The sequence below is a fragment of the Nothobranchius furzeri genome, chromosome 2, assembly GCF_043380555.1.
Source record: "Nothobranchius furzeri strain GRZ-AD chromosome 2, NfurGRZ-RIMD1, whole genome shotgun sequence".
NCBI lineage: Eukaryota > Metazoa > Chordata > Actinopteri > Cyprinodontiformes > Nothobranchiidae > Nothobranchius > Nothobranchius furzeri.
The window spans coordinates 73,786,697-73,803,132 of record NC_091742.1 but is presented as its reverse complement, the minus strand read 5'-3'; the positions used below and the strand labels follow the sequence as shown (position 1 = coordinate 73,803,132).

At 41.8% G+C, this 16,436-nt stretch overlaps 1 protein-coding gene and 1 long non-coding RNA gene across 3 annotated transcripts; one reads left to right on the top strand and one right to left on the bottom strand.

Annotated features, from left to right (window-relative positions):
* The first annotated feature begins 489 nt into the window (after positions 1-489).
* Positions 490-2,041, top strand: LOC107377077 (uncharacterized). 2 transcript variants are annotated; one of them, XR_001571892.3, is made up of 4 exons: positions 490-651; positions 742-807; positions 893-1,366; positions 1,865-2,041. It is a non-coding gene; the product is annotated as an uncharacterized lncRNA (long non-coding RNA). The 2 variants fall into 2 exon arrangements; XR_001571891.3 differs by lacking the exon at positions 1,865-2,041 and having other exon boundaries at positions 512-651; positions 893-1,470.
* Positions 2,042-3,368: 1,327 nt separating this feature from the next.
* On the bottom strand, positions 3,369-11,519 carry lgi2a (leucine-rich repeat LGI family, member 2a). Its single transcript, XM_015946489.3, has 8 exons — positions 11,215-11,519; positions 10,965-11,036; positions 5,890-5,961; positions 5,240-5,311; positions 5,079-5,150; positions 4,838-5,007; positions 4,412-4,576; positions 3,369-4,326 (listed from the first exon to the last, which is right to left on the bottom strand). The coding sequence occupies exons 1-8, from the start codon at positions 11,391-11,393 to the stop codon at positions 3,509-3,511; spliced, it is 1,620 nt and encodes a 539-aa protein (XP_015801975.1). The 5' UTR covers positions 11,394-11,519; the 3' UTR covers positions 3,369-3,508.
* Positions 11,520-16,436: the final 4,917 nt, after the last annotated feature.

Genomic DNA, 16,436 nt, shown 5'->3' with positions numbered 1-16,436 from the left:
GACACAAAAACTGCTCACTAGTTAACTAGTAAAAGCAGAAATGCATACCAGTCAGCTACTTGAAGGTATTTGTCTCACTAGTTAACTAGTGAGGGTCAAAATGTGCACACTAGTTAACTTGTGGTAGACATAAATGCACACTAGTTAACTAGTGAACACACTGAGCAATGCTAGTTAACTAGTAAGATATGAAACATTTTAACTAGTTAACTAGAGAGAATTTAGGCCTTACTAGTTAACTAGTTGACATTTAGGCTGTCCCTATTTAACTAGTTGACACAAACATGGCTAACTAGTTAACTAGTGGACAGAAATGGCTTACATGTTCATGACAATTCTGGCTGACATCCTGATATCAGAATAAATGCTCTTTTGGCTTGCCATTAAACTGCGCCTCTCGGTTTGCGTTGCTTTAAATGTTTGAAACAATGTGTGAAGCGGTCACGTGGGTGGAAGGGTGAATGAAGCATCGTTGCTCATTGGTCACGTGACTTTCAGTAAACAAATCAAGCTCCGACACAGTGCTTTGCTCTGCGGTGGTTCGTTTTGGTGATACAAGCTTCGAATCCTGCGTGTCACAGGTAACATCACTAGAAATTAGGTCTTAAGCCTAAAGTCATCTCAGCTGCACATTGCCGACTGCATCCCCACGTAAGTTTTGCTGTATTGACGCTTTTGTTTGGGTTATTAGTTTGACACTATAGTCATTGTTTGTTTTTCTTGTTCTTGTCCATCACCTAGTCAAATCTACAGATAAAGCAGCTTTGAGGAATTGTTTTGTTTAGCACCCTTGACCAGCGGAGCAAGGTAAATGTGAGAATGTAATCTATTTCTGTTATGACATCAAAGTTGTGTTCACCTTTTATTTACGCTTCTGTATATCTCTAAACAGTTTTCACGGTGCAACTCGGAGTGAAGTCCAAGGCATTTGGACCAGAGAAACAAATAAAAGTTTATGCACCAGTCGAGGCTCTCCGTTCATTTTCTTCATGGTGCCAGGGGCAGCTACACTTATAGTTTTGAGCCGGTTGTTGTTGTTGTGGTTCTGCGCATGTACAGAACCCCTGCTCCGCCTTGGCGGTGACGTCATCACATTGCTTCCGTGTGCCAAGCATCATGGGAAATAAAGTTTCAGCTGGCGCTGATGTTTAATATGCTTTTCAGAGCAATTTAGCACAGTCTTTTTGGAGAAAATCACTGGACAGTAATTTCCTCATGAGGTCAGACCCTCAACACAACTAAACCTCAGACTGAAACGGAGCAACCTGCTGCTGATTCTGATAGTTAGACGCAATCATGAGGAACAGCAAAACACCTAAACAAAGATGGAAGTTAACAACCGTATTTGATGAAAGATGTGTTGTAGGTATGATTCTGTCACCTTTTCATGTTCAGCTTCATTTGTTAGGTGTTATGAAATAATTTCAAGTATTATCCTTTTGGATAATAAAATTTAACCTTCAAGACTCACATGTGTCTTTATTTTCATTTCAGTCCAAATGAAGAGCAGGATTTGTATTAGTTCAGAGGAAGATTAATTGACCAGCAGGTGATCGCATGTGTATTTTTTTTATTATCTCTGTTCCACGTGTAAAGTGTGAACTGCTAATGATCACCTCACCAAAAACACTACCCTCCATTATGAAGGAAAACTGCTTCCTCACCGGAATTAGAAAAACAACATGAATGCTCAGAATATGTGTATTTAAATATTTATAATACAGTTCTGTGAAAAAGTTTTTGTCCCCTAAAGATTTCTGCTTTTTTTTTGTCAAATTATTTCAGATTAGTACACAGATTTCTAAATAAGAGATAAATCAAAGTAAATACTTTATAAACTTTTCAAGTGGTGTCCTTATTTTAGGGAAAAGCCTGACTGCAGAGTATCCAGATCCTGAAGCAGCCCCAGACCATCACACCACCACCTCCATGTTTGACAGTTGGTGTGATGATTTACTCAAGATGTGACAGCTCATGAACCCTTCCTGAAAGCTCAGTTTTTCCAAAAGGTTTGGGGTTAATTAAAACGTTTTCTGAACAACGTCTTTGTTGGTTTTTTTTCCCTCGGCAGAGATTTAGGGACTTGGAAGTCTTGTGAATTTCTCTCTCTTTTTTTTTTTACAGAACACAAGTTGCTTTTTGAGGTCTTTTAGCATACTTCACAGTACCAAACTGTGTCCACAATGTTACATGGCCGCTTTAAAAAGATCACATTATTATAGTGTATTATAATATTAAATAACATTAGTTTTAGATAATAAATCTTTATAAAAATAAGACACCTTTACAATCACATCTTCACACGTTTATTTCTGGTTCTCAACCGGATTAACTTAAAATTTTAGAGTAACATTCAATAAGCTTCGATCTAAACGTTACAAAAGAATCTTGCATGTTTGCTTTTTATCAAATACAGGCCAGGTTATCTGCAATGCCATTCACCTCATTAACAAAATCATTTAATGATTTTCTTTGAATCATCTAAAAAATTAGAAGACATTCATCTTATTTTGAATGTCATGCTCTTGCAAGCTGCAGTAACAACTGACTTTTGTTGTACATAAGTGCAAAGAACTGTTCAGAATCAGGAAGTGGCATTGCAGTCCTGGATTAATGAACATTACAAAGGAAGTCAACATTCAGTAGTTTCAAACGAGGGACTGAGAAAGCCTCTTAAACATTAGATAATTTACATATTTACATTTTCTTAGTTTTAGAGGCCTCTAATATATGTGAAGAGCCTATTCATTTAACATTATATTACCAACAAAAATTGTTATTTTTAAGAGTGTGATATCTTTTTGATCTACCTGATCAGAGACTTTGTTGCGTCTGATTCAAAAGTTGTATCAAAATGGGGATTTCTGCATCCTGTCCTCAATATTTGACTCTTCTAAACAACAAATACATAATTTTTTTTACACAAATCTAATGTATACATCACAGCCTATAGCACCTACGGTAACACGTCCCACTAGTGTACTACATTCTAAGATCTCAGCTATAATAATTATTAAAGGGTTGTGCTTTCCAGACGTTCACTGTAAAGAAAATAGGGGGTGTAAGGTTTAATACTGCCAGCAGGAGGCACTGTAAGCCCATCAGAGCTCTAAAGACCAACCGTTCATTACAGATATGGAACATGGAGTTGGAGGAAAAAAGGTTTGTCCAAATTATAAGACTAAAGGAAATTTTAGCTTTATTTGAGTATTACATTAAAAACTCCAAGAAGGAAAACCAGAAGGACTTCGGATCCAAATCCTCAGAAATCTCAGGGGACTTTTTGTACAATCACTGAATGACTAGAAGAACTCATGAGAACCATTAGTAGAACAAAGACAGATGAGAAAATTTCAACTTGACCAAGCTCTAGTGTGGGTCCTAACTAGTATGATTGGATGTTTATCAGCTCAGTAAGATCTCTCTCTGTTATTTTTTACCTGTCATAAAGATATATCTTTTGAATGGAAGACATTTGATTGCAGGAGGGACAATAAGGCAGAGTCCCTCACAAGCTCAGGTCAATAATAATGTGTTCAAAGATCTGTGTGTTTCCCTTGAAGCTGGAGCAAAAGATGAAGTCCCTGCGGTCAGTGGAAACCACGGTGAAGGAGCGCGGTGCCTGAATGTACACCTCCTTGAAGCGTTCAAAGACTTTGTCGTCATCGTTCCATAGATAGATTTGTGAGAAGGTGTAGTCACTTCCCAGAGCCAGGTAGTAGCGTTCTTTAAAAGAGAATGGTTGGAGAATCATGGAGCCTCGTGATGGCAAAGCCTGAATCTCCGCAAACTGTTTCGGACCCCACTTTAGTACTTTTGAGTCACCAATATATCGGGTCATGGCAAGGTAGAGCTCATCTTTGATGCGAAAGTGTTTTACAGCTACCACATCCTCCATGTTGGGGATATCTCCCTGCAGGATGAACTTCTGGTTGGTCCGGCTCCACTGGTAAATCACAGGAACCTGTGAGCGGCTAGCCATAATGAGGTGAGCCTTCCCATCCAAGTTTAGGAACTCTGCATCAGTGTCGCGGTACCACTCATGTAAGGACTGGTAAGAATAAAAGCCATTATCGTTCCACTTGTAGAGGGTGGACAGGCCAGCTTTTGAGCTGTCAGCAATCACAAAGAACCAGTCCGAACCAATCTGAAAAGCCTCAATGTCATTGGGCTTGGAGATCTTGGACACCTCGGTGTCCTGGAACTTGTTGAACCTGCTTTGGTCGTCGTCAAACTTGTAAATGTGGGAACCACCGAAGAGCTGAGCGACAATGACAAACACCTCCTCCTGGATGACAACCGACTTGCAACCCACAATGGACTGAGCTAATAGCAGAAAAATAAACCAATTACACGAGAGGAAAAGTATTTCAGAACATTTGTGAGAGGTTGTTTCAAGGGACAGCCCTACCTGTGATGTTATCATAGGTCCTGAAGTTCATTTCAATGTGGTCCCACTGGAACACCATACAGCTGTCAGTGCTGGGAGCCGCAATGGTCACATAAACATCGTTCTTGAAACTGAATGTGTCAATAGACAATGACTCCGACGCCACAGACTGGTGAAGGACAAAATCTGTGGACAAAAGTTAGTGAGAGGTTTGAAATCTGAGAAAACATTTCAAGATATATACAACCCAACACCTTTCATGCAAGAGTTTGCATTAGATTGTAAAAGTGAATCAAACAATGTCAGCAATATAAAAACTGCTGGTGTAAATGGTCAGACATGGTAATTGGGCCTATGGGATTGGAAATTAAGACTGTTGCCAGGATCCCCTTTAGCAAAGTCAGATCAACAGAACAACCTTTCTAGAATGAGTTGCATTATTCTCACCCGTTGACATGCACTCATCCTGGAGGCTATTTATGTCATTTAGGTGTTTGTCCTTCATGTCCTCTGGTCCAGCACACACAACATCTGACACCGTGGCATTGGTGCTCTTCAGCCACAACATGAGCCATTTGGCCCTGCAGTCACACTCAAAGGCATTGCCTCGTAAATCCCTGCAGAGGACAAGTAATGCAACTAATTATTCAATATTTTACCAACAATTTTAACCCTGCTACAAACGTACAGCTCTATTAACGAGTCCAAGTCAACAAAGACATCCCTAGGTAGGAATTTCATGTTGTTGTTTGCCAAAGACCTAAAGAAACCACAAGAAAACACAACCTGAGAACATGATTCATGCAATCCATTCATATTATGTAAATATTTTTTAATTCTGAAACTCACAAGTGAGTCAAGTCCCTGAGTCCTCTGAAGGCATATTTCGATGTAGTCTCTAGTTTATTACTCTCAATGAATCTGTGGAATCAAAAATAAAACTGTGATCAGCTGGGATTTTTAATTATTATAACACAAAGGTTCACATTCATGAAAAACATGTTGATGATTCTAAAGATGTTTGGACAATACTCTTTGGACTGACATGAGAAAAGCGGCACTTTCTGGAAGGTGTGCGTCCCATTCCATGTAGAGAAAAACTAGCATTAAAATATCATAGCAGTCAGACATGGTGGTGGTAGTGTGATGGTCTGGGGCTGCTTTGCTGCTTCAGGACCTGGACTGTCATTGGACTACGAAGGGATGGAACCATGAGTTCTCCAACACTAGGAAAGCATTTTTTCCTTGATACATAAAATCATCATCTGAGAACTGCATATTGTATTTACCCAGGTTATTTTTGATCTTGATATATGTTTACTCATCTGATAGATTCAAGTGACAAAAAGCTGTAAGGAAGTGAACGCTTTTCCACAGCTCAGTATTTGGTTGACACCAAACTTTCTTTACAAATGTCAACCCCTTCTTTAATTGTGCACATATGTTGAGATAAATCTGTGTTTTTTTAACCACTACATGGCCAGCTGTTGGCAACTTACAGGTATTCCAGGTGTGGAAGGCCTGAGAATGCATCATCTCTTATAGTGGTTAAGGAATTTGAATTCAGAAGCCTGCAATGAAACAGACAAAGCATAATAAAGCATACTGTATTTTCCGGACTATACAGTGGGGCAAAAAAGTATTTAGTCAGCCACGGATTGTGCAAGTTCTCCCACTTAAAATGATGACAGAGGTCAGTAATTTACATCATAGGTACATTTCAACTGTGAGAGACAGAATGTGAAAAAAAATCCATGAATTCACATGGCAGGATTTTTAAAGAATTTATTTGTAAATCAGGGTGGAAAATAAGTATTTGGTCACTTCAAACAAGGAAAATCTCTGGCTCTCACAGACCTTTTGTCCTCCACTCGTTACCTGTATTAATGGCACCTGTTTGAACTCATTATCTGTATAAAAGACACCTGTCCACAGCCACAAACAGTCAGACTCCAAACTCCACTATGGCCAAGACCAAAGAGCTTTCGAAGGACACCGGGAAAATAATTGTAGACCTGCACCAGACTGGGAAGAGTGAATCTACAATAGGCAAGCAGCTTGGTGTGAAAAAATCAACTGTGGGAGCAATTATCAGAAAATGGAAGACATACAAGGCCACTGATAATCTCCCTCGATCTGGGGCTCCACGCAAGATCTCATCCCGTGGGGTCAAAATGATCATGAGAACGGTGATCAAGAATCCCAGAACCACACGGGGGGACCTGGTGAATGACCTGCAGAGAGCTGGGACCACAGTAACAAAGGTCACCATCAGTAACACACTACAACGGCAGGGAATCAAATCCTGCAGTGCCAGACGTGTTCCGCTGCTGAAGCCAGTGCATGTCCAGGCCCGTCTGAAGTTTGCCAGAGAGCACATGGATGATACAGCAGAGGATTGGGAGAATGTCATGTGGTCAGATGAAACCAAAGTAGAACTTTTTGGTATAAACTCAACTTGTCGTGTTTGGAGGAAGAAGAATACTGAGTTGCATCCCAAGAACACCATACCTACTGTGAAGCATGGGGGTGGGAACATCTTGCTTTGGGGCTGTTTTTCTGCTAAGGGGACAGGACGACTGATCCGTGTTAAGGACAGAATGAATGGGGCCATGTATCGTGAGATTCTGAGCCTAAACCTCCTTCCATTAGTGAGAGCTTAGAAGATGAAACGTGGCTGGGTCTTCCAACACGACAATGATCCCAAACACACCGCCCGGGCAACAAAGGAGTGGCTCCGTAAGAAGCATTTGAAAGTCCTGGAGTGACCTAGCCAGTCTCCAGACCTCAACCCCATAGAAAATCTGTGGAGGGAGTTGAAAGTCCGTGTTGCTCGGCGACAGCCCCAAAACATCACTGCTCTCGAGAAGATCTGCATGGAGGAATGGGCCAAAATACCAGCTACTGTGTGTGCAAACCTGGTAAAGACCTATAGTAATCGTTTGACCTCTGTTATTGCCAACAAAGGTTGTTACAAAGTATTGAGTTGAATTTTTGTTATTGACCAAATACTTATTTTCCACCCTGATTTACAAATAAATTCTTTAAAAATCCTGCCATGTGAATTCATGGATTTTTTTTCACATTCTGTCTCTCACAGTTGAAGTGTACCTATGATGAAAATTACTGACCTCTGTCATCATTTTAAGTGGGAGAACTTGCACAATCGGTAGCTGACAAAATACTTTTTTGCCCCACTGTAAGTCGCACATTTTTTCACAGTCTGGCCGATCCTGCGATTTATACTCCAAAGCGACTTATATACCAAATTATGTAGGCTATACCGCGCTGCTGCAGGCCGGCTCCAGACCAGGAATGAACTCCCCTGCCCCGCTGTGAATAAAAAACACACAGCCATCACCTGCTGGAGCCTGTGGCGCACCGTTATGCACCTAATCCGGCCCAGGAGTGAGCTCCCCTTACCCGCAGGGAACTAAAAACACACAGCCATCACCTGCCGGAGCCTGTTGCGTGCAGCTGCGGGCTGGATCCGACCCAGGTTTCAGCTCACCTGCCCCGCAGGGAATTAAAAACATACAGCCATCACCTGCCAGAGCCTGTTGCACGCCGTTGAGCACTGGATCCGGCCCAGGTTTCAGCTCCTCTGACCCGCCATCACCTGCTGCAGCCGGTGACGCGCTGCTGCGGGCCGGCTCCGACCCAGGAATGAGCTCCCCTGTACCGCTGGGAGGGTTACAAACACCGCCATCCTCTGCTGGAGACCGTGGTGCGCTGCTGCACCCACGTTGTTTATTCTGTTATTGCCTTGCAATGTGAAATGCTTGGTCTCACATTTTGTAGGATAAATAATAAAATTTCCCCCCAAAATGCGACTTATAGTCCAGTGCGACTTATATGTTTTTTTCTTCTTCATTATACATTTTATGGCTGGTGCGACTTATTGACCCTTTGCACGTGATGTCACGCCACTCATGTGACCGCCCCCTTCGCCATGATGGATGGCAAAAAGACCGTTTACACCCATAGAAACTCCAGTGAAGGTAGTTAAAACAAGCCAGTTTGTAGCCTTTTATCACTTTTATTTACCGGTATTTGATTTGACAGTAAAATGGTTTTAGCTTGCTGTGTGGTTGGCTACACTAAGAGACAAGGACGTAAACTCAAACTCGTCTTTTCTTTTTTAATAACTTTGATGGAGACTGAGGACGGAGATGAACTGCAGCGATCAATCAATCAAGCAGACTAGCAGGCGTCAGATTTGCAGCGAACATGTTTTTACCCTTATTTCACGAGGAAGACAGGGACAGGGATAAATGTGATGTGTTTATACAAGTTATTGATAATCCTGATGGATGGTTATTTCACCACGGAGGATGCGCTACGTCCACTGTAGTGTAAAGCGAGACATTAACAATGTTAAAGCTCCGATATATGATTACGTCTGTTAAAATTACGTTATTTATTTATATGAGTGTCAGCGTTCAGAGATCTTCTCATTCCGGTGTGAGAGCAACAGCTGAACTCGGTAACACCACCAGCAACAGAAACTGGTAGGGATCCGGACTTTTTAAAAATCAGCTATGATGTAAAGTGAAACGCTGTTGACAACATAAAGTTATAAATCCAAAGGGGTGAATTTAGGCAAAGTCAGCAACATGTTTTCATCGGTGAACAGTTGCAGAGAGAACGTAAGCTAACGTTGGTAAGCTAGTTAACATACCGCTCTCTATGAGGCCCCGCTAGATGCGCTACTTCTTCTGATAACTGAACTGGGCATGAACTAGTTGAAGGAATGCTGGATTTTTGTTTTGGTCACAAAATCAATTTCAGGCTCTACTTTTCCCTTTGTTTAGTAATCGTGTCGCTCACTGTTTACATGCTTTTGCCGTCCAACATGGTGGACCCACGTCATTATGTGACGTCGGTGCGAAGGGTCAATATTCCGGAGCGGCTTATAGTCCGGAAAATATGGTAAGCATAATTAAATGATACCAACACAAACATTTACGGGTGCAAAGTCTCAGATTTCTGCAACTATAATGCTACACATTACAGAAAATGAAGTCAAACCTTCAAAGTCCTCATGTACGCAACAAAGTTCAATATTAAGTTATGTTTTGTAAAATATTACAAAGAAATACTAAGGACTAGTAAACTAATTGGATGAACCTTTAAAATTCCTGTAAAAATCCATGTTTCCAAACAAGTAATCAAATACAAGCTTACGTAAGTTGCAAATACTGAGACTAATAATGTTGATGATAATCGAAATACATATACTGGCCACTTGATTAGGTACACAAGTCTAAATGGCCAATCACATGGTATTTTCATATCCAGACATGGTGAAGACGAGATCACATTGAGCATCAGCGTGAAGAAGAAAAAGACATTTAGAGCCTTTAAATGTGGAATGGTTGTTGGTAGATGGATCTGTGTATTTCAGAAACTGCTGATCTTCTGGGATGGGGATGGATGGACTCCAGCAGCAGAAGACCACACCAGGTGTCACTGCAGTCAGCTAAGAACAGGAAACCAATGCTACAATTCACACAGGACCACCAGAACTGGATCATAACAGACTGGAAAAAACTTTCCCAGTCTGATGAGTCTGGATTGCATCTGAAGGTCAGGTCAGAATTTTGTGTCACCAACATGAAAGCATGGATCTATCCTGACCATGACAGTCCCTTTATGACCACATGGACCCATCTTCTGATGGCCACTTCCAGCTGGATAAAGCACCATGGCTCTGATCATCTCTAACTGGTTTCTAGAACAGAACGATGAGCTCAATGGACCACAACGGCCTCCACAGTCACCAGATCTCAGTCTGGACCCTCTGGGATGTGGTGGAACAGGAGATTCACATTGTGGATGCAACTGTGTGATGTTTTTTATGAGAACCACTTCTTATTTACAAACATGACCTGGCCAGCAGGCTGCAGAAATAAGTAAAACAGATAATGCAAACAATATAAAACATAGCACAAACATTTACATTAAAAGAAGCACAAGTAAAAGAGCTTATATGTGTATTTTCAGGATTGTCAGCAGGAACAACAGTCATCTAATGCATTTTGGATGATCTGCTTGAATTTGGAGATTGGGATCAGGGACATAAATTTGAGAGTGTTCTGGATTGTATGACATCATGTCAATATGGACCAGATCCTCTGATGAATGTTTCCAACACCATGCTGGATCTATCATATAAAAATGAAGACAGTTCTGAAGGCAAATGTTACAACCTGCAACCTGTTACTAGCAAAGTGAACCTAATAAAGTGCCCAATGATAACCGTTGGTTAAGTGCTTTATACCTATCTAATGCAGATTAATGTAGCAAGTCCAGTTAATGATGGAGCCACACAAAAACAAACACCCAAACTTCCCTCATTCAATTCCAGTTGTCCAACCCTTTAAGCCTTCCTTTCCTGGGTGACTTTTAAGATGCGAGACGCATTACCGTAGCTGTATTAAAGTTACGCACAGCTAAAAGTTAGTTGCTGAACATGCAAGTGCTGCAGTGGCATAAAAGCCTGGCATTATTTATGTATGATGTGTATGAACGGCTCAAACGCTGTTAGAAGTAATAAAGGGTGTGTCCTTACAGCAGCTGGAGGGTGGGCATGTGGGCAAACATCGCCTCCTTAATCTCAGTGAAAGTCCCATTGACGATGCTCCTTTAGAGGGGAAGAAAACCAGCAGAAGCTGTGATCAACATTCACTATTCAAACTGCATGGGGAATCAGCGGTTACTGACAGGCTGTGCACACAATAAGAATTTTATTCAGGAGGTTTTGTTTAGACAGTGTTTTTATTTTAAGACTAGAGAGATGAGGTGAATGGGGTTTTACTCACAAAGAGCTGATCTCAATCGGGGCGATCCTGGGGATGTAGGCATTCCCGACGCAGATGATGGACTCCTTGGAGCAGCTGCATGTTGAAGGGCATCGGAAAGGCTTCTTCGGATGAGCCACTTGACACAGGAGGCACAGCGACACACACAGCAAAGCCCAAGTCTTGAGAGCTGGAGGCATGTTTCCTATCGGGCTTGCATGTGTGACTAGTTTTTTTTGTTTTTAAGGTAGAGAGGGGGAAACAGAGAGAGGGGGAGGGAGGGAGCAGGGATGGAGGCACAGACAGCGCATTTCCACCCTGCACCATGAAATGCTGCACTGACTCCCTGACATCAGCAAATCAGCTGCAGCTCCGATGCTTTCATTATTTATTTAGGGAGGAGAGGAGAAAAAAGGGTCTCCAGGCGGAAAACTGTTGGTTAAACATCCAAGCCTCACACAGCAACAAAGGGGCTTTATTAAAGGTGCAGTCTGGCACATATTATTACATATAAATGAGAAGTGTGGTTTTTTTTTTCTTTTAGAATATTCCACATAAAAATAGACAGTCATTGTTGTATTTCCAGAATTCAAAATGAAAAGTCAAAGGAAGTTAAAATGACATTTTCTTTGTTAAAACTTGAGATATTCTATTTTGCAACATGGTTTTTAACGGATTTAGTCAGATAAAGCCAGGGTTTCCCTTACATAGGCGTAGCCGTGGAGGCTCGCCACGGCTGAAATCCCACCGCCACGCCTACAAGATCCCAATTTTTTTTTTGTGCTGTTTCCCGAAGAAGCAGCGGGAACTACTATGTTGTTGCTTGTGATCACAGCCGGCGGGCAGCAAGGAGGAGCAGGAAGGGCAAGGTGCAGTTACAACATAAGTTACTGAGTTTAAAATTAGAAAGGTAGCAGTGGATATAATGCTTTTTGGTTTACATGTTTCAATAGCATTAAGATAAACGAGTGTTGACGATCTTGACAGGTTTCCTCCAGTGGTTATTAGGCCAGGTTTTCCTCCCCCCACCAGGCTAAGCATCATTTATTCATGTAAAATTTATTTATTTTTTCATGTCTGACTTTAACCGCATCTAATACTGTATTACAGCGTGAGCGCAACAGCGACAACTTAAGATCGATGTGTGAGCAGCCTGAGAGGTCGGGTGTTTCATCTGAACCCTTAAAACCTCCAGCAGCCTACGCTGCACTATTGACGTGTTAGTGCGCGGCGCTAACAACTTAGCGACGTGACATGTCTCGGAGAAAGCATAAAAACACGTTGGACGCTTCTTCTGAAGCGGGAAAATAACACCTCCTTAAGCAGAGCACGACGTCGCCTCGGCTCGTTCACGGCCGAGACGGACTGAGCTCGATAACATTGACCCAGCACAGCCACTGGGTCGTTGGAGCTGCCCCGTGACTGCCTGAGGGAAAACCAGCGGGTTTCATCAGACTCATAGTTTCTTGTTTTTGCTGGGGACCCCCTGTGTTTTACCGCTCCCTCCTGCAGTCTTCCCTTATTAAAATTTAAAATGATTCTGTAAATTCCGTGTATCAATAGAAACAATCTCTGCCTCTGCCAGCTGCAGTAAATGTAGTCTCCAAATAATAAATAAGAGGTGCATTCATCTGTGTATCTCCTTTGATCCGCATTAGTGATATTCTCAGCACCAGAATAGTGAAGCAAAGAAAGATTCCTGAGTTTGTTAGTAATTTTATTTATTAGGTGCATCTGACCTGTTCTATTTTTCTCTGAAGAAGCAGCGGGAACTACTATGTTGTCGCTTGTGATTCCCCCACCCTCTGCCGGCCCCACCGCCACAGCTGGAAAAATTCCTAGGGGAAACACTGAAAGCACACGGATGTCCTGATTTGAACACAAAGCCTTTGATGGAAATCTGTGGATTTGACGCTCAATTTCCCTCCCCGAAGCTCTGAGGTGCATAACTGCAGCAGCTCTTAGCCGCTGACTCAATAAGTTCCATTTGCTGGAACTTCTCACCTTAAAGGTGGGTTATAATGTTTTTTCCTATAAAGGTTTTCAAGAAATTCTAGGTAAGTAATCACTGACTGTTGATCTGCAACTATCCGATTTAAGATGGTTGCTAAAGTTGATTAAATAAGGAGGCCACCAGGAAATGTCCCGGTGCTCCCAATGGCCGATCTGACACTGACCGAGAGTGACCCACTTCCTATTGTCATGAATAGTGGACTTCTACCTCACTAAATAATTGCTTTCTTATTTTCCGAAGGCAAAAATGTTATTTGTTGTAGTTTACATTTGCAGGCTATCTTCTACACAAATACTTTGTTCTTGTAAATGTAATGTTTACTCAAAATATCTAAGAGAAATAAAATGACCATATGTTTACAAAAATGTTTTTGTGGCAACTTTATGGTTTTGGTCTGTGTCTTGAAAGATTTGGACCGTCGCATTGCAACAAAACCAATAAATCAGTGACAGCAGAAGCTCAGGAGGTAGAGCTGGTTGTCCAGTAATCGGAAGGTTGCAGGTTCTAATCCCAGCTCCGAAGAGATAATTCTGCTGTTGTGTCCTTGGGCGAGACACTTAACCCACCTTACCTGCGGTCGGAGTGACCGGTGGCGCCAGTGCTCTGCAGGCCTCGTTTCTGTCAGTGTGCCCCAGGGCAGCTGTAGCTATATCGTAGCTCATCATCACCAGTATGTGAATGTGTGTGGATGACTGATTGTGATGTGAAGCACCTTGAGGGGTTGTAGAACCCTAAGAAGGCGCTATGCAAAACACAGGTAATTTTCCATGAATGGAATTCTTAAGCTACTTGCAACCAAATCACCCCCAAACAAAGTCAGTGCAGAACATATTTTTCAAAACCTTTGCCTAAAACTTTGGAGTTAACCTAATTCAAGATGGACACCACAGTAAAGTGGCCTTGCCAAACACAAAAATGGCAAACAACTCAGACCGTTAGTAAGCAAGCAGCAGGGCTGCCAACTCTCGCTCAATGAGCATGAGACGTGCATTTCACCGCCTTCACACGTCAGTCTTCACCCTCCTTTCCTGCTTTTGGTGGTTGGAGGGTCTCGTGGCACAGATTTAGCGGCAGCCTATTAGTATGCCCCAAGACAGCTGTGGCTACAATGTAGCTTATCATCATCAGTGTGTGCAGGTGCTGGTCAGAAAATGAGAATATCATTAAAAAGTTTATTTATTTCAGTATTTCCATTCAATGCCGTCTACTAGGAAGTATTAAGAGAACTTCACGTTTCCTACTACTGACCAACTTAATGGAGAGACAGATTCCATTTTCCAACAGAACACCTTCACACAGTACCAAAGCTACCAATACCTGGTTTAAGGACCATGGCATCCCTGGTCATGATTGGCCAGCAAACACACCTGATCTTAACCCCATTGAAAATCTATGTGGTATTGTAAAGAGGAAGATGCTATATGCCAGAGCCAAAAATTCAGAAGAGCAGAAGGCCACTATTAGAGCAAAATGGACTCTCATAACACCTGAGCAGTGCCACAGACTGATCCACTCCATGCCACACTGCAGTCATCCAGGCCAAAGGAGCCTCAACTAAATATGGAGTTCTGTACATGCTCAAACTTTTCATGTTCATATTTTTCAGTTGGCCAACATTTCTAAAATTCTCTTTTGCATTGTCTTAATTGATATTCTAATTTTCTGAGATACTAAATTTGGGATTTTCATTAGTGGTCAGTTATAATCATCAACATTAATGACAAACAGAAATATATCAGTCTGTGTATGAATGGTTAATGGCCTGTATTTGATAGTGTCTTCTAGAGTCCTGGGCCCCCCAAGGCACTTTACAACACAATCAGTCATTAACCCATTCACACCCTGATGGTGATGAACTACCTAGTAGCCACAGCTGCTCTGGGGAGCAGTGTCAGAGGCGACTCCGCCCTACACAGGTGACACTGGTTCCTCTGACCATCACCAGCAGGCAAGTTAAGTGCCTTGCCCAAGGACACATTGACAGCGACAGACTGAGCGGGGTTAGAACCTGCAACCTTCCGATTACAGGGTCAGCACTTGACTCCTGTGCCACCGTTGCCCCAAGTTTTGTATATACAAGTTGAATAATATACAAGTTTCACTTTTTGAATGGAATAACTGAAATAATGAACTTTTTCATGATATTCGAATTTTATGACCAGCACTTGTGTGAAGTGTTTGGGTCCCTGACTTAGAAAAGCACTATACAAATGTGCAATATTATATCCTATAAAAATGAGTCAGTATATTGAAACGGACTCCATAATTTACTGGCAGCCAGTGAAGCTGGAAGAGGAGCAGCGTGCCACGGGAGTGATGGAAATGTTTTTATAGATATTGAGCTGAAACTGCATTTGGTCGTGCATAATTTCAGGTATAAGTTTTAACACAGAAAATGTTATTTGGGTTGACTGAAAGGATCCAACTGTGGCATGAAATGTGATGTGCACAATTATATCAAGGCATTTTCTGTTTTAAAACTTTCTAAGGATTAAAAATAACTACATACAACAAAGGTCTGAATATTAATCCACGTGTCCCTGTTGCATAACTAACCCAATCTCAGCCCCTCTGGCACTCCATCATCACTGAAGTGGACCTGAGAGTTTTTACAAGCCATGACTGAAGGACCATTTGTCATGTAGCAACATCCTCGAGGTGCTTAAGAGTTCTGATCGAGTGCAGCTTCAGGAGGAATCCATTTAGAGGGTGTTGATGTTGGTGTGGGAGTGTGACGGCAGAAGAAACCTAAGATAGGACAGTGAAATATGCTGATTGTTGAGATGAAAAGATGGTCCATTTTAAAACATCTTGTTTAATGACGCAACTAATTGGTGACAAGGAAAGTAACAGACCATAAGATGAGGTACAGTTATTGCCTTAAAACAATACATTTATTTTTCTGGGTTGCACTTGTGCCACCCCAGCTCAGTGTTTTCCCTACTATGGTTTATTAATGTTTCAGCATAAGTAAAAAAAGAAAAACTGAAAAAAAAAAGAAAAAAGAAAAGAAAGTGAAAATATGCTGATCCAAGAGCATAAGTCCAGCCCACTTATCAGAGGTACTGGTTCTGCCACACGTTAATCCAACCTGCTCCTTTAATCGCTGCAGGCGAGGTAACATCTGTGGACTAGGCAGATTCAAGAAACAGATGGCTGCTTGGATTCAACCTAAACTCTAAGAAAGATCTTTGATTTCTTTGTCAGTGGATGAGGCGTAGGGCACGGG

What these genes read in the sequence shown, in the direction of transcription:
- lgi2a (XM_015946489.3), bottom strand. Translation starts at nt 11,393, where the DNA reads ATGCCTCCAGCTCTCAAGACTTGGGCTTTGCTGTGTGTGTCGCTGTGC. An exon ending in ATGCCCACCCTCCAGCTGCT is followed by an intron (nt 5,962 to 10,964) that starts GTAAGGACACAC and finishes GTTTCATTGCAG; the next exon opens with GCTTCTGAATTCAAATTCCT. An exon ending in CTTCCACACCTGGAATACCT is followed by an intron (nt 5,312 to 5,889) that starts GTAAGTTGCCAA and finishes TTGATTCCACAG; the next exon opens with ATTCATTGAGAGTAATAAAC.